At 39.6% G+C, this 19474-nt stretch overlaps 1 protein-coding gene across 19 annotated transcripts in view; it reads right to left on the bottom strand.

Annotated features, from left to right (window-relative positions):
- Positions 1–19474, bottom strand: part of Ttll5 (tubulin tyrosine ligase like 5) — a 266244-nt gene that overhangs the window by 44546 nt on the left and 202224 nt on the right. For 15 of the 19 annotated variants that reach the window (XM_047540818.1, XM_047540821.1, XM_047540823.1 and 12 more), the window contains one exon: positions 12403–12620. The exons of 3 other annotated variants lie outside the window; for them this stretch is intronic. In XM_047540818.1, coding sequence (XP_047396774.1) covers positions 12403–12620 — 218 coding nt within the window. Of the gene's footprint in view, positions 1–12398; positions 12621–19474 lie in introns of those variants that run through there. One more of the 19 variants, XM_047540828.1, reaches the window with a different exon arrangement.

Below are 19474 nucleotides of genomic sequence, written 5' to 3'. Positions count from 1 at the left end.
CATTTCTGTAGTTTTTTCCTTTATTTTCTTTAGTTTATTCTGTTGTCCTTTTATAGATCTTCAAATTAAATAATTAACTCACGAATGTTCAATCTTTCTTGCCTTTTTAAATAAATGTATTTAAGATTAAAAAGTTTACTTTCGAGGATTGTTTTGGCTAGCCCACAAATTTGATACATAGTACTTTCACAGACCTTCTGTTCTAGTTATTTTATAATTTTCACTGTGATTATCTCTAAAGGTAGTACTTTATTTCATGAAGTTTCTCAACTTCTCTGTCTTAAAAAATCATCTATTATATTATTTCAAATTTAAGTAAATTTTGCTTGAAGAGTGAACTGTTTGATACTGATATTTTGAAATGTACAGAGCTTTCACTTGTGATGCAGTATGTGCTGAATTTTTGTAAATGTTTCATGTTTAATTGAAAAGAACAGGAGAAGGAAAGATGGTGGAATGAGACAACATCATTACCCTGTGTACATGTAAGATTACACAAATGACGTGACTCTACATTGTGTACAACCAGAGAAATGATAAAGTTGTACCCCATTTGTGTGCAAAGAATCAAAATGCATTCTGCTTTCATGTATAACTAAATAGAACAAACAATAAAAAAAAGAAAGAAAAAAAAAGAATACATATTCTCCCCTTTTGGGTGCAGGAGTCTGTACATAGCTCTCAATGTTGGACTGTGAGCTGTGCCTCATAAGAGGGGTATAAAATCAATTTAGGCACTCACAATCAGCATCTAAAGCATGAATAGGAAACACTGCTTTATTTCACATGCACATACACGTAGGTATTTTTACTGGATTGCATATTAAATGTGGTTTTTCTTATTATGAGTGATGGCCAAAAAAATTAAAAGCCAATTCTGCATTTCAAATGTCCAAACGCTCAGTAGCACTTGTCTGAATTACCTGTCAGTTACTGATAGAAGTAGATTTAAATAAGTCACCCACTGACTGATGATTTGCCAATTGCTCCTTGTGTGTCAGTTTTTTTTTTTTTTTTTTTTTTTTTTTTGCGGTACTGGGGATCGAACTCAGGGCCTTGTGCTTATGAGGCAAGCACTCTACCAGCTGAGCTATCTCCCCAGCCCCGTGTGTCAGTTTTTGACTTAGGATATTTTGAATTTATGATATTAAGTGCATATAAGCACTTTTCTTTATCCCTCCTAGTGCCTTTTGCTGAATTCTATTTTATTTAATATTAATATTACTGTGCTAGTTTTCCTTCTAATTAGTATTTTGTGGTTTGTATTTCTCCAATCCTTTGTTTTCTATCCTCTTGTGAGATCTAACTTTAGGTATGTCTCTTTTAAGCAGCCTATAACTGAGATTTTTAAAAAGGAGCAACCTGTTAGTATTTATGGTGACAGTTCATATATTTCTACTACTAATTTCTTTTTCTCTTTACCATGCTTTTCTTTTGTTTCTTTCTCTTTGCCTCCTTCCCCTGGATTCACAGAATTTCTACATTTCCCTTTCCTCACTGTCGGGTTGAAAGCTATAGCTTGTATATCAATTATTTCATTATTTTTTCCCTTAATAAAGTGCAAAGTCATTCAATATTCCTGTTCTGCCCTTGAACTTTGCACAGACCCTGCTATACATCAACTACCCCTGAATACTCCTGCCTTTGTTGATATTACAGCTTTTTAAAAACTGATGATTTTCATAGTTGTTAACATTTACTGACATTTTAAAAACTTGTTACATTTCTGTTTCTTGTTATCCAATACTTCTGAGTTCACTTTTACCTGATAGTCTTTATTACTTAGATTATCTTAGTGAAGATCATGTGTAGTATTGACAGAGACTGAACAACTCAAAAAAAAAAAAAGCATCTTCAGCTCAAATAATTTTTATTTTGCCTTCACTTGAGAAGTTGGCTATGTGTGAAATTCTAGACTGAAAAATCACTTTACCTCAGTATTTTGAAGGCATTAGCCATTGTATTCCAGCAACTACTATTGTTAAGAATGTGGAACTCTGTGCTGCTTTGCAAATTTTCTCTCAGGTGGACTTTATTTATTTGTTTATTTCATTTTTTGCAGTAATAGGGATTGTCCTTTTGTTGAGCTCTAGAGTCTGGTCTTGAATTTGTGATCTTCCTGCCTCAGCCTCCTGAATAGTTGGGATTACAGACATGCGCCACTCTATTGGCTTCTCAAGAAGTCTTTAAGACTTATCATTTCCTCCCCTTAATGGCCTGGATTGAACCCAGGCCATTAAGCATGCAAGGCAAGCACTCTACCCTGAACTATGCCCCCACCCAAGACTTCTCTTTATGCTTAATGTTCTGAAGTTTCACTCTGGATGTGTCTGGAGGTGTACTGATTTTGGGTCCATGAATGTTTTTAGCTGAGGATTCATGTATTCTTCAATTCTGGAAAATCCTGTTATGACATTTTCAAGTATTGCTTATCTATGTATTCTGATAGTCCCATCAGAGACACATGCCACGATCCACAAGTTACTCCTATGAGACACATGACATAACATGTCTGACTATTCATAAACATTGACTTATCTAAGGAATATTCCAGCCATTGATTTTGTCGGTCATCATTTTTAGTATGACATTTATTCACGTTTGGAATTTGGGGCTGCAGGCTCATTTTGTTTGTTTTTATAGTGCTGGAGACTGAACTTGGGCCTCACACATGCTATCACTGAGCTACATCCCCAACCTGCTTATTTTGAATAGGAATCACCTGATTCTTCCTATTCGCTTATTCTTCCCGCTGAAGATTTTAGTGTTGCTTCCAAATATTACCCCAGTCCAGAATCAGGTTTTGTAGTGGCATTATGGAGGCCTTGCCTCAGTGGTAATTAGAAACCCAGTTCTGATGCGAGGCTGCCTCATTGTTTCCTGACTCTCTAGGTCCGCAGTCTCCCGGCATCCTAACATTTGGGGCTGCATAATTCTTTGTAGTACAACAAAAATGTGATTTTTTTTTTAAACTTTTCTCTTTTTTGGTGGTGGATATTGGTAATAGAACTCAAGGGTGTATTATCACTGAGCTATATACCTAGTCCTTTTTATTTTTTTTTTATTTTGAGACAGGGTCTTACTAAGTTGGTTAGGGCCTCACTAAGTTGATTTGAGTCTTGCTAAGTTGCTGAGGCTGACCTTGAACCTGTAATCCTCCTGCCTCAGCCTCCCCAGTTCTGGGACTATAGGTGTGCACCACAGCACCCAATTCTGATTTCTTTTAATAGAGAACAATAGCATCAGCAGAACTTTCAAGTCCACCAATACCATGTATTGGACATAAATGGAAGGGAAACACACTATTTCATTTAATCCTAAGAACAACCCTAAGATGTAGGATCTATATACATACATACTACATATAAATGTATGATATATAAAGTATGTATCTATTTATACATATATACTTATATGTGTGTGTGTGTGTGTGTGTGTGTGTGTGTGTTTATTTATTTATTTATTTATTTAGTACTAGGGATTAAACCCAGAGGTGCTTTGCTTGAAAACACTGAGTCACATCCCCGGTCCTTTTTGTTTTTGAGACAGGGTCTTTCTAAGAGCAGCTGAGGCTGGTCATGAACTTGAGATACTCCTGCCTCAGCCTCCAAAGCCTCTGGGATTACAGCATGTACCACTGTGATATTTAACAGGCAATGAAACAAAAGCTTAAATATTATCTCCAGATAAGTCAATTAAATAAAAGAGACAGAATTTCAAATTCTGGGTGATTAACAACTGTGTTCTACTGCCTCCCAGATGCTACTCTATATAGTATAAATAAATTATTTTTATTCATCCTTGAAGTATATACTTTGATTCAAAATGCTGTCACTGCTGCTGTCCCCCCCACCTCTGCCTCTGCCATCATCTCTTCTACCAGAACCATTTCCATCTCTATTACCACCCCTGCCATTTATTGAAAATTTGTGATAAATATAAGCTATGTCATGAATGGGGGGTTGAACTTATCTCCTTTCTCTCAAAAGTAAGTTTTCTGAAAGCAGAGATCTGTGTGCCTCGTCAATGGATGTTATCACCAGCACCTGGAGCACTGTAAAGCACAGGCACAGTCTATGTGGACGTGAGTGTGTATGACGAGAGGGTGAATCCAGCCATCTGTCCTTAAGGAGACAGCGGATACAGAACATTTGGAGAGGAGAAACCAAGCAAGGAGGTAAATGGAGAATCAGCACAGAAGCAATTGGGAGAGATGATCAAAATAGACTAAATCCCAATCCTGAACAAAAAGGCAGAACTCAGGTTCAAGAGGGCTGAGGGAACTGTGCTGGGGAGGTGACATGAGCACGCAGGAACCAAGAATGGGAAGCACGGGGCAAATTACCTGGCAGGCTCTCTGGAGACCTCCGAAAATTAAAAAAGGTTGAAGTACTATTTCAGAGATGATATTTAAAAATTGTGGCCTAGGCTGACTCATGTATCCTACCTCTTTTTTTTTTTTTTTAAAGAACCAATTTGGATAATTTTAAAACTTCCACCTTAATCTACTGAAGTTTGTTTTTCCTTCAAGAACAGCCAGTTTCAATACTTGCAGTCTTTCATCCAGGTTTTAAAATTTAGTGGCATATAGTTGTGCACAGTGTTCTCATAATTTTTCAATCTTCTCTATACTCACTTTTGAAGATTTTTTTCCTCGTTTTTAATTCTTGTGTTTTTCTGGCCAGAGGTATGCTTATTTTCTCCTTCCCTGTCCTCGTGCCCCAAACCCAATGAGGCTTTGCTTGCTCGTCACTTAATGTTGCATTTGCCTTGATTTCTTTTTGCCTGTTTTTTTTTTCTTTTCTTTTTTTCTTTTTGCCTGTTTCCTTAGCTTCATATCATTGTCCCTTGTTTAAATGTATGAGATGAAGGCTTGGTTAAGGTGTGGCGGTGTGTGGCATGCGCACTCACCACTCTCCTCTCATCTCCCTGACTAATCTCTTAAAGTTCCCTTTCTTGCTGAGATCAGAAAGGTTCTCACAGTTCCTTCCAACATGACACCCTGGGCCATCAGCTGCAGTCAGTCACTCTGTTGAAACCAATCTGCCATTTGCATCTTGGTTCATTTCAACCTTTCTATATCTTAACAAAAAAATGACTAAGGTTATGAATTTACCTTTGGATACGTCTTTGATTACATTTTGAATATAAATTTTGGTATGTACAATTCTTTTTTTTTTTTCTTTTTGGTACAGGAGTTGATACCAAGGGCTCTTAACCACTGAGCCACATTCCCAGCCCTTTTTGTTTTTTTATTTTGAGGCAGGGTCTTGCCAACTTGTTTAGGGCCTTGCTGGGTTGCTGAGGCTGACCTTGATCTTGTGATCTTCCCATCTCAGCCTCCATAACTGCTAGGAATACAGGTATTACCACCAGGGCCAACTACGATTTTTACTTTCAATATAGTGTGTCTTGATTTTTAAAAATTTTTATTTTTATTTGTTCTAATTAGTTGTAAATGGTATACTACCAAAAGCATTATACAAATTTAATGCAATTTGTATTAAAATCCCAATGACATTTTTCATAGAACTAGAAAAAGCAATCATGAAATTCATTTGGAAAAATAAGAGCCCCAGAATAGCCAAAGCAATCCTTAGAAAGAAGAGTGAAGCAGGAGGAATCACAATACCAGACCTCAAACTATACCACAGAGCTATAGTAATAAAAATAGCATGGTATTGGTACCAAAACAGACATGTAGACCAATGGTACAGAATAGAAGACACAGAGACAAATCCACATAAATACAGTTAGCTGCCTCATACTAGACATAGGTGCCAAAAACATTCACTGTAGAAAAGAGAGCTTATTCAACAAATGGTGCTAGGAAAAATGGAAAGCCACATGTAACAAAATGAAATTAAACCTTTATCTCTAACCCAGCACGACACTCAACTCACTGTGGATCAAAGACAGGCACTAGAACAGAGAACGTGCAGCTGCTAGAAGAAAATATAGGTTCAAATCTTCATCCTGTCTTGATTTTGATGTAAGTTATTTAAAAGAATGTTTTAAAATTCTCAAATTATTTGGGAATTAATATTCAGAGAATTATGCTTTCTATAATTTCTTCTTTTTGAGGATTTAATTGAAAAGTTTCAGTCTTAAAACCTATTCCATGGGAGCATGTAGGATACAAAGTCAGGCATCGATTAATTTATTAATTACATTGTTCGAACCCCTTTCTGTCCTTGTATTGGGTCTAATTTGCCTAGACTAGTGACTACACATCTCTTTTTGAAAGTCAGTTATTTAGGCTGAATCTATCTTTTCTCTCATCATTTTTACTTTTGTATATTTTTCCTTGGAATTTTTGACATTTGTCCTTTATTTCACAGGTTCAATGTTCTGAGTGTTCAGTTGCTATTAGTTTTCTTTGACTCAATATTTTCACGGAGGCAGTTATCTCGACAAAATCCTTCCTGGTCCCAGACTGCTAGTACTTTCTATCTGATAGTTTTGTTAGCTCTGCACATGAGATACTGTACTCTTAAATTCTATTAAGAATACAAGTTAAGTATTTCCTAAAATGTTATTTTATTTCTTAAGTTATTTCAGAGGTTGGCAGAACCTCTGAATCTTCTCCATGAAGCCTTCTTTTGATCTTTCAAGATTCTTCAATATCTGTTCATCCTTAGAGAAGAAAGTCTAAATTTGCCATTATGAACCTACATTTATGGAGAAACTGATATGGATTCTATAAAAAGTAGTATAAATTCCTGCCCAAATCTTTTTTTCTTTTTTCTGCACTTTTATTGGTGTATTATAGTTGTACATATTGAAAAGATTTGTTATTATGTATTCATACATACATACAATATAACAATACAATTTGACCAATTATAATATTATATTTCAGCAATCTTTCACTGACTGCTTCTCCACTCTTTCCCCGCCTTCCGCCCTTTGGTCCTTCTCCTCTCCTGATCTAGCTCCTTGATTTTTAGGAGATCCATCCTCACCTTTCTTTTCCTTTTTCCTCTCTAACTTCCACATATGTGAGAAAACCTGACCCTTGGCCTTCTGAGTTTGACTTATTTCGCTTAACATGACTGCCTAAATCTTTTAAAGAGAGATTTTCATACTCAGATAAGAAGGTAAGCAAGGGATAGGAAATATCCAGCAAGTATATTGCCAGTTCAACAACCATTTTAACATCTCAGCAGGCAGGGATGAGAAGAGTTTAACTTAAATGACACAAATATGAATCACTAGAGGAAGATCCATCATTCCATGACCCTCACGTACCTCTCCACCCTACTGACCCATACACAACCCTTGGCAACTGTGGCTTAGAAGTGGTGGCCAGTACCCATCTCTCTGATGTTACTGTCCACACCAAAAGCAAACCATAAGCCATCCTACTGCCATCACTGAGGTCCACATGGGAGAGCAGTAGAGGAAAGAAAGGATCAGAGTGGCAGCCTCCTGACAGGTGCTCACCGCCTCCCTGGTCCCAGCCTTGCCCCTTGGAGTGAGAAGCTGTTGTCTGGGGTACTCCAGATCTCCCACTCATTTCCCAGACTGTGCTCTCACAGGAAGCTGCTGCATAAAAGCCCTCCATTTAACCCAGTCCTTCCTGTGTAACACATAACAGGAATTCCCCCAATCCTTCCGGCTCGAGAGTGACACTAATTCTCCCTTCTTTTGACTACTTCATTGGTCATTTACGTGGTGAAATTTGTATGTGAAGAGAGAGGAGTAAGTTCCTAACTGCTTACTTTATATTTTTCCAAAAGCAATGTTTTAGGATAATTAATCTGCCATTTGCTGTACAGATGGATTGGAGTAGATTGGTAGGGACTTTTGAAAGCAGTAGTCTACTGGGAAGAGTCTGAAATTAGCATAATAGGTGGTGTGAATGACAGTTTGGGCTCAGTCATTGACCACCTGTCCCCAAACTGTGCCTCCTGATTCCTTTACCTTCCAGCATGGAAGTTTTATAATTACACATCTTAGAAATGTGTAAGTTAGAGAACCCTGTATCTAAGGATGGATATGCCATAGATTCAACCACATTTCTTCAAACAACACATCATAAAAGACTAAAAGGCTGACAGACAAGGTTAAACTACAGTATGGCATCTTCTATGCTCTCACCAACAACTTTTGGACCACTATGACTCCTGAGTACTTTGCCCTAGTTTAATGACTCATGTGTCAGAAGACGTAACACACAGCGATATTCACCTGATGCTTATTGGTCTATCCTGTGACAGCAGCCTCTGAGCATCTGTCCCCCATAATGCTGCTTTTAACAAAGGTTCAGGTCCCATTAATTGGTATTTGGTTTTCTTGGGCTGTGCAGCTCTTGATGCTTTCCTCCCTCCTAATCCCTGGTGGCCTTTGACAAACACCACTGTCCTGGGTGCTGACACAGAGCTCGGTTAGCTTCCATTTCCACTGAGAGCTCCCTGCAGAAGCTAAGATGTGGGCGAGAAAAGGCAATCCAAGCTCCACAAAGCAAGCACTGTCATTCAGTCTGAGTTCCTTTTATCTTTTCTTTTTCCTCTTTTGTTTGTGCTACGACTTGAAGCCAGGGACTTGCCCATGCTAAGCACACACACTACCAACAGAGCCGAACCCCCAGCCCTAGTCAGTGATTCTTAAACAGTTTCCTTTCTTTGGGGAAGCCTCCAAGTTACAACAGCCTTGACCTGGCCCTTCAACTTCGTCTCTAGTCTGAGTTTTGCCCAGCAAACTTCAATGTCCTCAGATTTCTTTCTCCACATTTCCTGGATAGTACGATGTATGATTCCAGTTCTGAGAAAAAAGGTCACTTCTGTGGAGGAGGAGGGAGTTAGGTGCACACAGGCTGTCATCCTAATTAGTGCAGCTGACTACTTGGAGGAAACACCAGAGAGTTTTGAAAGGAGGACTGAGGTGGCTTCTACACTATGAAGTGCTGCAAACATTATAGAGGAAACCTGAGCCAGGCTGCTGGCACTATGGAAATGGCTAAAAAAGGAAAAAAGAAGGACGGAGAGGGAGGAGGAAAAGAGAATCCAAAGCATTCTCTTCTCAGAATCGACAAATGAGCACACCTAAAAGAATTACAAATTTGAGAACAATAAGAAGAACTTCTGGGCTAAGAAGAGGTGAGGAAAATGGCCACGAAGCAACAGTATTAAGAGACAAATGTGCTCTCAAAGGTCATGAATGGAATCGACAGAAAACAAGTTATTTTGGCTGATTATTGAGCAGGGACAGTGGTTTTTGTTTTACAGTCGGGAAAATGAAACCTTTAGAGAGAAAGTGACTTGAATATTATCATAAAGAAATAAGACCCCACTGTTCTGAGTCTCAACTCCCTTTGCACAAAATTCAAGTGACATTCCATCTTTTATGTCCTATTGTTCTCCAAACTCAACCCTCTAAGATGTGGAAACTCTGATGCTCTTGGAAATTGCTTCTATATCTGTCTAATGCCAACTTCCGTGTTAGGAGAAGTCTGAAGTTCAACCCAAAAACACAGGGCTTGGCGTGGTCCAGAGCTCATTACAACTTCTCATTAGTTGTGTCTCCTGGGGCAACTAAGGCATTCCTGAGTGTGACTCAGTACCACCAGTCATAACTGAAGTTCCTGATAAATCTGAACAGAGCAGGATAAAGGCAATAATAAGATCCAAGCAAATGAAGCAACACATCTTATAAGAAGTAAAGAATTACAAGAAAATTTCTTGAAATGCCATTTTGATATTAAACATACTAATACCTAAAACTTATTTAACACATATTATGTGCCAAGCACTGTATTTGTACTTGATACTCATTAATTTATTTATTTTTCTTAATGACCCTAAGAAGTGTGTACTACTATTATTCCACTTTTAAAATAGGAAACAGAGTCACAGAGATGTTAGCTAAATTGTTATGCTGGCTAGGAATAAGAATTACTATAGAACAAGAAGAATATGTAAACTGAGATTAAGTATCCTGATTTCAGGAGCCATGGAAAGTTTCTCTAGATTAAAAATCACTTCATTGATCCAAATAATAAATGAAGTTCACTTCATAGTAATGTACCAATGACAGTTTCCTAGTATGGTAGGCTTCAAATGTCCCACGCTAACGCAAGACGTTAACAATGTGAAAAATTAGGTGAGGGGCGCCTGGGAACTCTACTGTTCTTACAACTTTCCTGTAAACGTAAAATTAATATAAAGTTTATTTAAAAATTTTTTATCTGAATATTTCATAAAGGGAGTTTTTCATTGAGTCAATGCAGATAGAAAACTTCTTTTTTTCCTGAAAGTCAAAGAATATTTGAAAATATTGGTGGGGCCTTCACGACACTTCACATGTAAGTGAGAGGACATTAAGGTCTCCGTTGGAGCTAACAGCCTTACCGACTTGTGCTGGAGTTTTAAAGGCAAATTGGAAACTATTTCCTGGAACACTGCCTCACAGCATGCCTTTTGATACTTGAATTATATTTCTTAAATTCTGAAGAAATCTTTGCTTTTCCCCACTTCGGTGCATTTTTGATGCTGAGCTGTTTCCGGTTTTCCCACACTCCTGCCTGTCACAGAGAAGAAACCACAAAAATGCAGAAAAGCAAAGTTTGTCCAGAGAGCTGCGATTTCACCTCGGGAGGCTGAAGAGCTCTCCTGTGAGCGGGGGCGGGGCTGGAGGCAGTGACAGTGCCTTCAGATGTCAGCCGCTGCCTAAGCCTCCTTTCCATAGCAGGCCAGCAGGCCACACAGGCCACCCAGGGCCCTCTGGGGGCAGGAGCAATAAGGAGAGGATGCACGAAGAGCACACTGGCAGATTCGACGTGCACTTCTGACCCGCTGCTTCAGCTGTGGCTCTGGGACCTGCAGGGCAGTGATGGTGGCGATGTGAGCCGGGCCCTGCAGTACTGCTTCACACGCAGGAGCTCTGTTAATACTTACCAACTCATCTAGGAAGCATATACTCCTATTGTCCCATTTTGTAAGTGGGGAAACTGAGGCCAAGAGATTAAGTATCTTGCCAAAGATGCCCAATCAGTCAAGTGTGGAGGGGGAAGGGAGCCAGGCAGCCTGCCTCTGCGGCTGCACCTTGAGGGCTCGGCTGTTCTCTCTGTTGAGAGGACACACAGCTTCCTTTTTATCCTGACACTGGCATTCAACCACAATCTGCGGCCTTCCTACTACCCTTTGCTACTGCTCCAGAGAGTTCTGCAGTCCTTAAAATGCCAATTATTCCTACAGCAGGGCTTTGTACTTAGCAGGCACTGTGTAAATATTTGTTGGATAGATGAATAATGGCAGCAATATGATTAAAACAGTCACAAGAGATGGTTTTCAATTCAAATCCAGAATTTGATTTACCCTCCAAGGGGGAGAAACACTAAGGCATTTTTCTTTATTCCACGATTCTTTCCTACAACTAAAATTGAGCTTGTGAAGGACAAACGAACGTGGAGCATTAATGAGAGTATGAGAAATGCACACAAGTTCAAGGTGTGAAAGCGAGGAAGGCCAGTCAGTGCCAGACATCTTTGAGAAGTTCCCCGATTTGAAACTGCAGAAGGGCTAGAACCAACACCATTTACCCACCGATTTCTAGTTCCCTAGCTAAAAAAGCATTGGAGGCAGAATGGAGGATGATGACCTACGACAATTTAATTCAGGCACAGAAATGTTTTTTATTATAAAACAGGTAGACCCCCCCATGGTACTAGAAATATTTTCGCTACCCTGTTTGTTGAATAATGTCAATGAAGTAACACTGACATTAATGAAATCTCAATGCTACATCTTCCCATTCCAGTGCCCAAACATGAACAAGCATCAGCAGGGAAGAAGGCGTTGACTTTTGTATGAAAATGAAATGATCCGATTGTGCAGAACAAGCAAGAGAAGATACAAAGAGAGAGAAATTTTCATTTCCTTTCTCCAAGCCCACAGTTCGGGACTCTTACCTGGGGCACTGACTGTAGCTCCAAAGGCCAGCAGAGTTGGTTAGCAATGACCTTGAACTGTGCAGGGAGCTCTCACCATAAGCTCCTGGTGGAGCTTCTCACCAGGGAAGCTGAAGGTGTAGGGGCACAGCCCAGCCACTGGCATGCTTTAATTACTCCCAAGTGATTCCAATTCGTAGCTATGGTTGAGTCTAGAGTTAGTCTCTATTCCCCATCGGGTGTTCCTGTGCCCCCACTGAGCTACAATCCTAGCCCTTTTAATTTACTTTTTTTATTTTGAGACAAGGTCTTGCTAAATTGCCAAGGCTAGCCTTGAACTTGGGATCCTCCTGCATCAGCCTATAGAGCTGCTGGGACTACAGATATGGGCCACGGAGCCCTGATGGTATTCTTGTTTTCAGTACTTTATGGAAGGTTTCAGAAGTTAAAAGTACTATTAGCTTAACATTGACATAACTTAGAAGAAACTGAAAAGTTTACAGTGAACTTACTTTGAGGCCCTCTGGGATGTGGCCTTTCTGAGCACTTGTTTGTGATTAGATGGGGGTTTGGGGACCAGGGAGGAGGAAGAACTTGGAGGTGGCACCACTTTCTGTGGCAGAGTGGTTGGCTTCTGGCCACTAGCTGTGGCACTTGAAATTCTGCAGCCTGCACCATTATTCATTGTCCATAAATTGGAGTTAGGTAGTGTCTGGCTGCCAAAGATCGCCTATAAGAAAAAGAAAAGAAAAAGATTGAAGGAGCTCCCTCTCACCACCCATTTGCTGTATATAACTGCTGTAATCCTAAGGCAGGGGCAAAGAGAAAAGGGAAATTGTTAAAGTCAGTTTTTAGGGCAAACTTCCCTGCCAGTGTAGGTCCAGATTCAGAGAAGGGGAGTCTCCTGCAGCAGAGCTGAGGTGCAAGCACCAGGGCTAGGAATCTGGGCACCTGGTACTAGGTGTTGGTCCCTATTCCGGAATTAGAAAAGCATTTGTTCTCTCTCAGTCTTGATTTCCTTCATGTTACAGTCAACAGATTTTTTTAATGAATGTCTCCTACTGAGGATTGAGTGCTAGAAATTTGACTCCAGCTCCCTCAGAAATCTGAAGGAGAAATTCACATCTCTCTGTAGATGGAGAAGTCACTTGGCTTGATGGAAAAAGAAAAGATGCTCTTAGGGCACATTCGCCTTCCAGACAGACCTCACCTGTACTATTTTTGACCTTTATGAATTTTTTTAAAATTCAAATTTAAAAGATGAGCTGGGTAGCTTTAGAAACTTGTCAACCAACCCTTCTCTACTCAGGCCTGGAGAGTCCCACTTCTGGGAAATGAGTCCAAAAGTCTGGCTCAGCAGGCCAGAGGGGTCTTGCATGGATCGAATGTGTTTGACTCAAACACTTGATACAGATCAAAGTGGTTTCTGAGGGAGAGGATCTGAGCATTTTCAAACTGACCAATCTGACTGAGATGTGCCTTTGCAAACCACTTGGGGGAGAAACTGAAGAACTGTGGATGCATGACACAAAGAGAAGAAAGGAAGACCCAAGGCCATGGGCCAAGCCAGCAGAGCAGCGCTGTCATGTGTGTGCACATGAGAAGGCCCTTCCGTGGCGCCAGAGGGCCGAGGGTCCCTGGTGCTCCAGTCAGCCTTCTGAGGGAAGGCACCAACTCTTCTAATTCCACAAGAGTTCTCAAACAAACCTTCTTTCAACTGCTGTGTCCATATCTGAGGGAGAGACTCAACTGGGAGAGGAAGGCAGGAAGGGGCAAACCTAGGCTGCTGTTTTCCCTACTCCATCCTAAAAAATGAGCTCGGCTGTGAAGAGTGTGTAGGAGAAGACCAGGACTCAGATGGGGACTGAAGAACTGGAATGAGGGCCACACTGAGCTATCCACAGACAACTTCAATGAATCAGCAGTCAAGGAAACAAATTGTTAATAAAGAACTCTTAGAAATAAAAATATTCTTTAGTGAGTTGTATTTTTTATGTTGCAGGGGAACTGCCATGGGTCAGAACATCTATTCAATAAATGTTCCCATGGTAACAACAACTGTATTACAGAATTCATCACGGTTTTCTTTTTATTTTCCAAATTCATCATATTTTTCTTTCCAAAGCTTTTCTGGGTCATCTAAATATATATAAAAGAATAAATGAAAACAGCAAATTCAGAACAGGGTGTATACTAAGCCCCTATTTGTGTGTTAAAAAGTGTACACACACACACACACACACACACACACATTAGTATTGCACAGAAAAATTCTGGGAGGACATACAAAAAGTTGGTAATTTCCATGAAGAAAGAACTGGTTAGCTAAGTGTCAAGTAAGAAGGACATTAACTTCACTACTATTTTTAAAATTTGGTGTGCAGTTATTACAAAAATAAATAAATTATTAAAAAGTCAAGTTCTACTAACATTAAGTGTGTAAAAAATTAGCTCTGAGTATAACTGAAAATATTCACATGAAGCCCAATGTCAACCAGTTAGGTACAGGACTCCCTATTAGACAGTCTTGAAGAAGGAACTGACTGTCCATCGCTGGCTTTGGAACCAGATGAGGTCATTGATGAAAAGCAGAGACAAGGCTGACTGGAAAAAACATGGCTTTTCAGTTAAATGCATGGGGCTCAAATGTCAGCCTTGTTACTCCCAAAGTGGGTTATCTTTTCAAGTTCCTTAACTTCTCTGAGCTTTGGCTTCCTCATAAGCAATTATATAACTACTTTGCTGGATTGTTGGAGATTAAATGAAGATTACTTATGTAATCAATAAGGGTTTCTTAAGACAAAATACTTGGCATACAATAGACACTTAGCAAATGCTCCATTCGTTTCCTTCTTCATTCTCTACTTCAGTTTATCAAGGGTTAGGGATGATATTCAAGTCTACCTATCAATAATCATTTGTGGATGGTAGTTGGTTATGCATATTTTCAACATATTTTTCTAGTCTTATGATGACGCTCACTTGCTGTGAAAGCAAACTCTTAAAATGAAAACATATGTTTAGGTTCCCAGATCATATTTATTCAATTCTCTCTGGCTGAAATGATCTTTTCCTCTTCTGAATGCTTATAAAAATTTATTTGTATGTCTTATTCTACCTGGTATTTATTCAGTCTTGTATTACAGCCACTTATCTGTGTACTTTTCCTCTCTTCTGAACAATACACACTGGAAATAGCTAGATTTGTATATGGTTATTAATTATGGTTTCACCCACAGAGGTTTGTAAAACGCCCAGGTACTTAATACACTTTTACTCCAGGAATGAACAAAACGAAATAGTACATTAACTATCTTTTTTTTTTTTTTTTAAGCAACAGCTAAATTTCTGTACAATAGGCATATGTGTATACACATAAGAGATGCAATCTTGTAATAAGACTAATTCTCTGAATTTGAATAATACCTAGTGTGCTGTGTCCAAAGTACAAGTAATTCCTCTTAAGATTTCCCCCAAAGTAAATTTACTTTCTTAGATGCAATTTTGTAGTAGGACTTGATACACTGATGTTCTATACAAGGTTAGATGAATCTTCAGAACAAAAAAAAACTTATTGCTTAGGACACTGCCACCTGCCTGGATATCGTCACCTTTCCCTTTCTTCCTAATAATACTGTTCTGATTCTGTCTGGATAATAATGTGTATTTAGCTTAGCCCCCCCCACCCGCCCTCCACCCCCCCCCACCTTACAGGTAACCACATGACAAGATATAAACAGAAGTTCCTGGGTGTGGTTTTTAGGAAAGTTCTTTGAACTTTCACACCTTTCGCCCTGACTATTCTTCCCACTAGCTAGCTAGAGGTGGACAGGCACAGGGTGTGATGGCAGGGGACAGAGACAGAAGGAACATGGGCTTCTGATGGCACCTGGTGTGTGGGAGCTCTTACCTCTAGAGTTCTAATTATAAGGGGGTAAAAACCCTTTCTGAGTTGAATGTGTGTGTGGGGTACGTGCAGCCAAACAAAATCCTGATATGAGAACTAATTCTCAGTCTACCACAAAGTCAAGCCAACTTAAGCCTCAGCAGGCATGGATTGCATCTCAAAGCAACTTATCTTTCCAAATACAGTAAAAAGCTTCTAGGTTGTGCTTCTTATGGTTTGGTGGCCATGCTGGAATACACTGAATGGACAACAAAGGAATCATAGTTGAATTCCATCTGAAATTGAAGAGTCAGTAATGAAGACAAATCCCTAGGTATCTCACCAAAGTGAAGGTTAATTGGGGTGGGACTGAAGCAATCAAATATGATAAGAAGCAGCCCAGGAAAACACTCAGGCAATATTAAAAGCAGATATGTAAGTGGGTATGTTTAGACTGCTTTCCCAGGCTCCTCATACCCTGTTATTGGCCTCAACCCTGCAACTCCACCAGCTAGAGATCATGTGAACTGTTTTGTCCCGACTTTTGAAAGGACAGAATTATATGATGTTCTCTGAATAAGTTCTAAGACATGTGAAGACTGAATACATAATATTAACAACATAGGGACACAGCTGTGCTGTTACCACTCAGTGCCTGGGCTTGGGAGCATTGGATAAGCAAGCACTGGCTTCTTCTTAAGAGCTGGTCAACATCTACATGACTCTTGCTGCTCCGCTGGGTGTGGGAAAAAGCCACAGGACAGCAAGGAGACGCAGAGCTCCAGTTTGAGGGTTGGCTTGGCCCCAGGTAAAAGACTGGAAAGGCCCTCCCTTGACAACAGAGGGATGCTCGTGGGTGGGAGGAGGGATTCCTGATAGAAAGAACACAGACTGCAACTTGGAAGGTTAAAAGGAAGCAAGATCTGGGCTCCCTAACTAGAAAGATAATACTATTCAGAGATTAAATTCTGGAAGGTTTTTTTTTTTTTAAATTCCTTCCAGAAAAACACTTCTTTTAGCCTTCACTTAGGCTTGCTGGTGATGGAACAGAGCTGGTAGGCTCTTTGTAATAAAATAACTGTAAATTCCATTTTTTGAGAATTAAGGGAGAGAAGGTAGCAAATGCTAGTCTCTGTTTGAGTAGGCCAATGTCTCTTTTACTCCGATTTCAGAGAAGCAAACGTTGCTGGGTATCACTCTCCCTTGAGAGGTTTTGTCCTAACTGCCACAGAGTTGCCATACACAGTATACAAATCCACCGCCAGTTTATCTCTCACTGGCAGCTGCAGTGTGGGGGCAGCACTTTTCTAGAATATGTGAGCCACCACCCACTCAACGGACCACAACCAGGGGGAGACTGCAGAGGGCAAAGAACACACTGCAACTTTTGTGCAACACTGTGATGCTGTAAAAACCTCAGCGCCAAGGTGAGGGTCAGAATAGCTGTTTCTATTTTGGCAAAAGAAAGCTTCCAAAGGGCCTTTGCATAACACATACAGAGCTCTTGGCTGTCTTCCATTCAGTGTTTGTCAGCTGGGACAGGAGTAGGGGCTGAGCAAAAGAAAGGGGTACAATTTCTGGTAGTGCTACCATAAGAAGTGCTATGACTTGGATAGGGATGGAGCAGAGACCAGCCAACTCCTGGGAAAAAAAAAGTAGAATGGCCGTTGCCAGAGGTCAGGAGAGAAGGAAATGTAGGGTTGTTCAACAAGGATAGTTTCGGTTATGTAATATGAGTAAGTTCTAGAGATGTTGTACAAAAATGTTCACATGATTAACAACACTGTGCACTGTATTTGGAGGGTAGATTTATGTTATGCTTTTTACCATAATGAAAGACCTGAAGTGTCCCACAATGGTCCACATGGTAAAGGGTTAGTCCCCAGCATGGCACTATCAGGAGGTGGTGGAACCTTTAAGAGATGGGGACTTGTGGGAGGCTTTTCATTGCTGAAGGTGTCTTCTTGACGGGGACAGTGGGACCCCAGACCCTTTCACTTCCTCTCTTTTGCTTCCTAGTGAGCAGTTTTCCTCTGCCATACACTTCTATCATGATCTGCTGCTTCACCCAAAGCAACCTATCATGGTAAGAACCTTTCAAAACCTTTGAAACTGTGAGCCAAAATAAACCTTTTCTCTTTATAAGATTTTTACATTTGTTACAGTAATGGAAGGCTAATATGCATCATGAATAATAAGAGCAACTAAGGTTTATTGAGCTTTTACCATGGGTCAGCATTGCTCTAAATCCTTTATTTGTTAACTCATTTAATCCTCCCTGTCATCTGAGGCAGGTTCTACCATCACCTCCATTTGAAGAGGAAACCAAGCACAAATATATAAGTACTGTGACCAGGACTGCCTATCTCTGAGCAGTAAGCTGGGATTTGCACCCCTGGGGTGTGATTTACTGCACTACTGCCCTGATTTATGTATTCTGACTACCTTTTAAGGCAAATGTATCTAAAGCAAAATCTGTTTAACTCTAATCTCCTTTCCAAAGAAAAACTAAAGCAAACCTAGCAATGTTAACAGCTTTCTTCAGGTGCATATAAAAACCAGAGATTTCATTCACTTTACCCCAAGATCACTCTTTTAGAGAAGACTGAGAAAATTTTGTCTCAAATCTTTTAAGCAAATATTTCTCACTAATATTATTTTATTTTTTTGTGTGTACTGGGGATTGAACTCAGGGGCACTCGACCACTGATCCACATCTCTCACCCTGTTTTATTTTCTATTTAGAGATAGGGTCTCACTGAGTTGCTTAGCACCTCACTTTTGCTGAAGCTGGCTTTGAACTCCTGTCTTCCAAGTCACTGGGATTACAGGTGTGAGCCACCACACCCAGTGTCCCACTAATTTTAAACATTACAGTGTGCACACGTGCCTACCTATGTATGTATGTCTGATTCAAAATGCTTAGTTGGATGGGACCAGAAGTGTTTCAGATTTAAATTTTTTTCAGATACTGGAATATTTACATATATATAATGAGGTATCTTGGGGAAGGGACTCAAGTTTAAATACAAAATCCACTTGTTTTATATACACCTTCTACACAGAACCCAAGGGAAATTTAAATAATATTTTTAAGAGTTTCATTTTCAATGTAGAATTTTCTAATTGTGGTGTCATGTCAGGGATCAAAAAATTTTGGACCATGGAACATTTTGGATTTTCAAATTAAGACTGCTCAACCAACCAAACAAACAAAAAATACCAAAACCAAACAAAATGCTCAACCTGTATACAGATAATTTCATAAAATAAAATAAAGGGTTGAGGATGTAGCTTGGTGGCAAAGTGATCCTGGTTCAATCCCCAATACCTCAAAGGAAAAAAAAAAAATCAGGAATGGCCCCAGATTGAGAACTCAACTGGTTAAAAAAAGAGGATTCAGTTTCATTTTTCAATCGTCTGTTTTATCATTTATTTGTTAGTGGATGTAGAGTATTATTTGTACATCACTGCTCATATTCTCCTAATAGTATCTATATTTTATGTCTCTTGATTAGTAAAATGAAATAGTTAGTAAAAGACATTCTCTATGTTCCCTTATAACTTTAAATTCCAAGTTTATAGACATCTAACTTGTTTCTGTCCTGAAATATATGGTTTGTTTTATTTGGCCCAGCACCTCATATGGTTGGCCTACTGCGCATATCTTCAACAGTATATTCGACCTTGCTGTCATA

This window comes from Sciurus carolinensis, chromosome 2 (genome assembly GCF_902686445.1).
Source record: "Sciurus carolinensis chromosome 2, mSciCar1.2, whole genome shotgun sequence".
Classification (NCBI taxonomy): Eukaryota; Metazoa; Chordata; class Mammalia; order Rodentia; family Sciuridae; genus Sciurus; species Sciurus carolinensis.
This window is presented reverse-complemented; position numbering and strand designations above follow the sequence as displayed.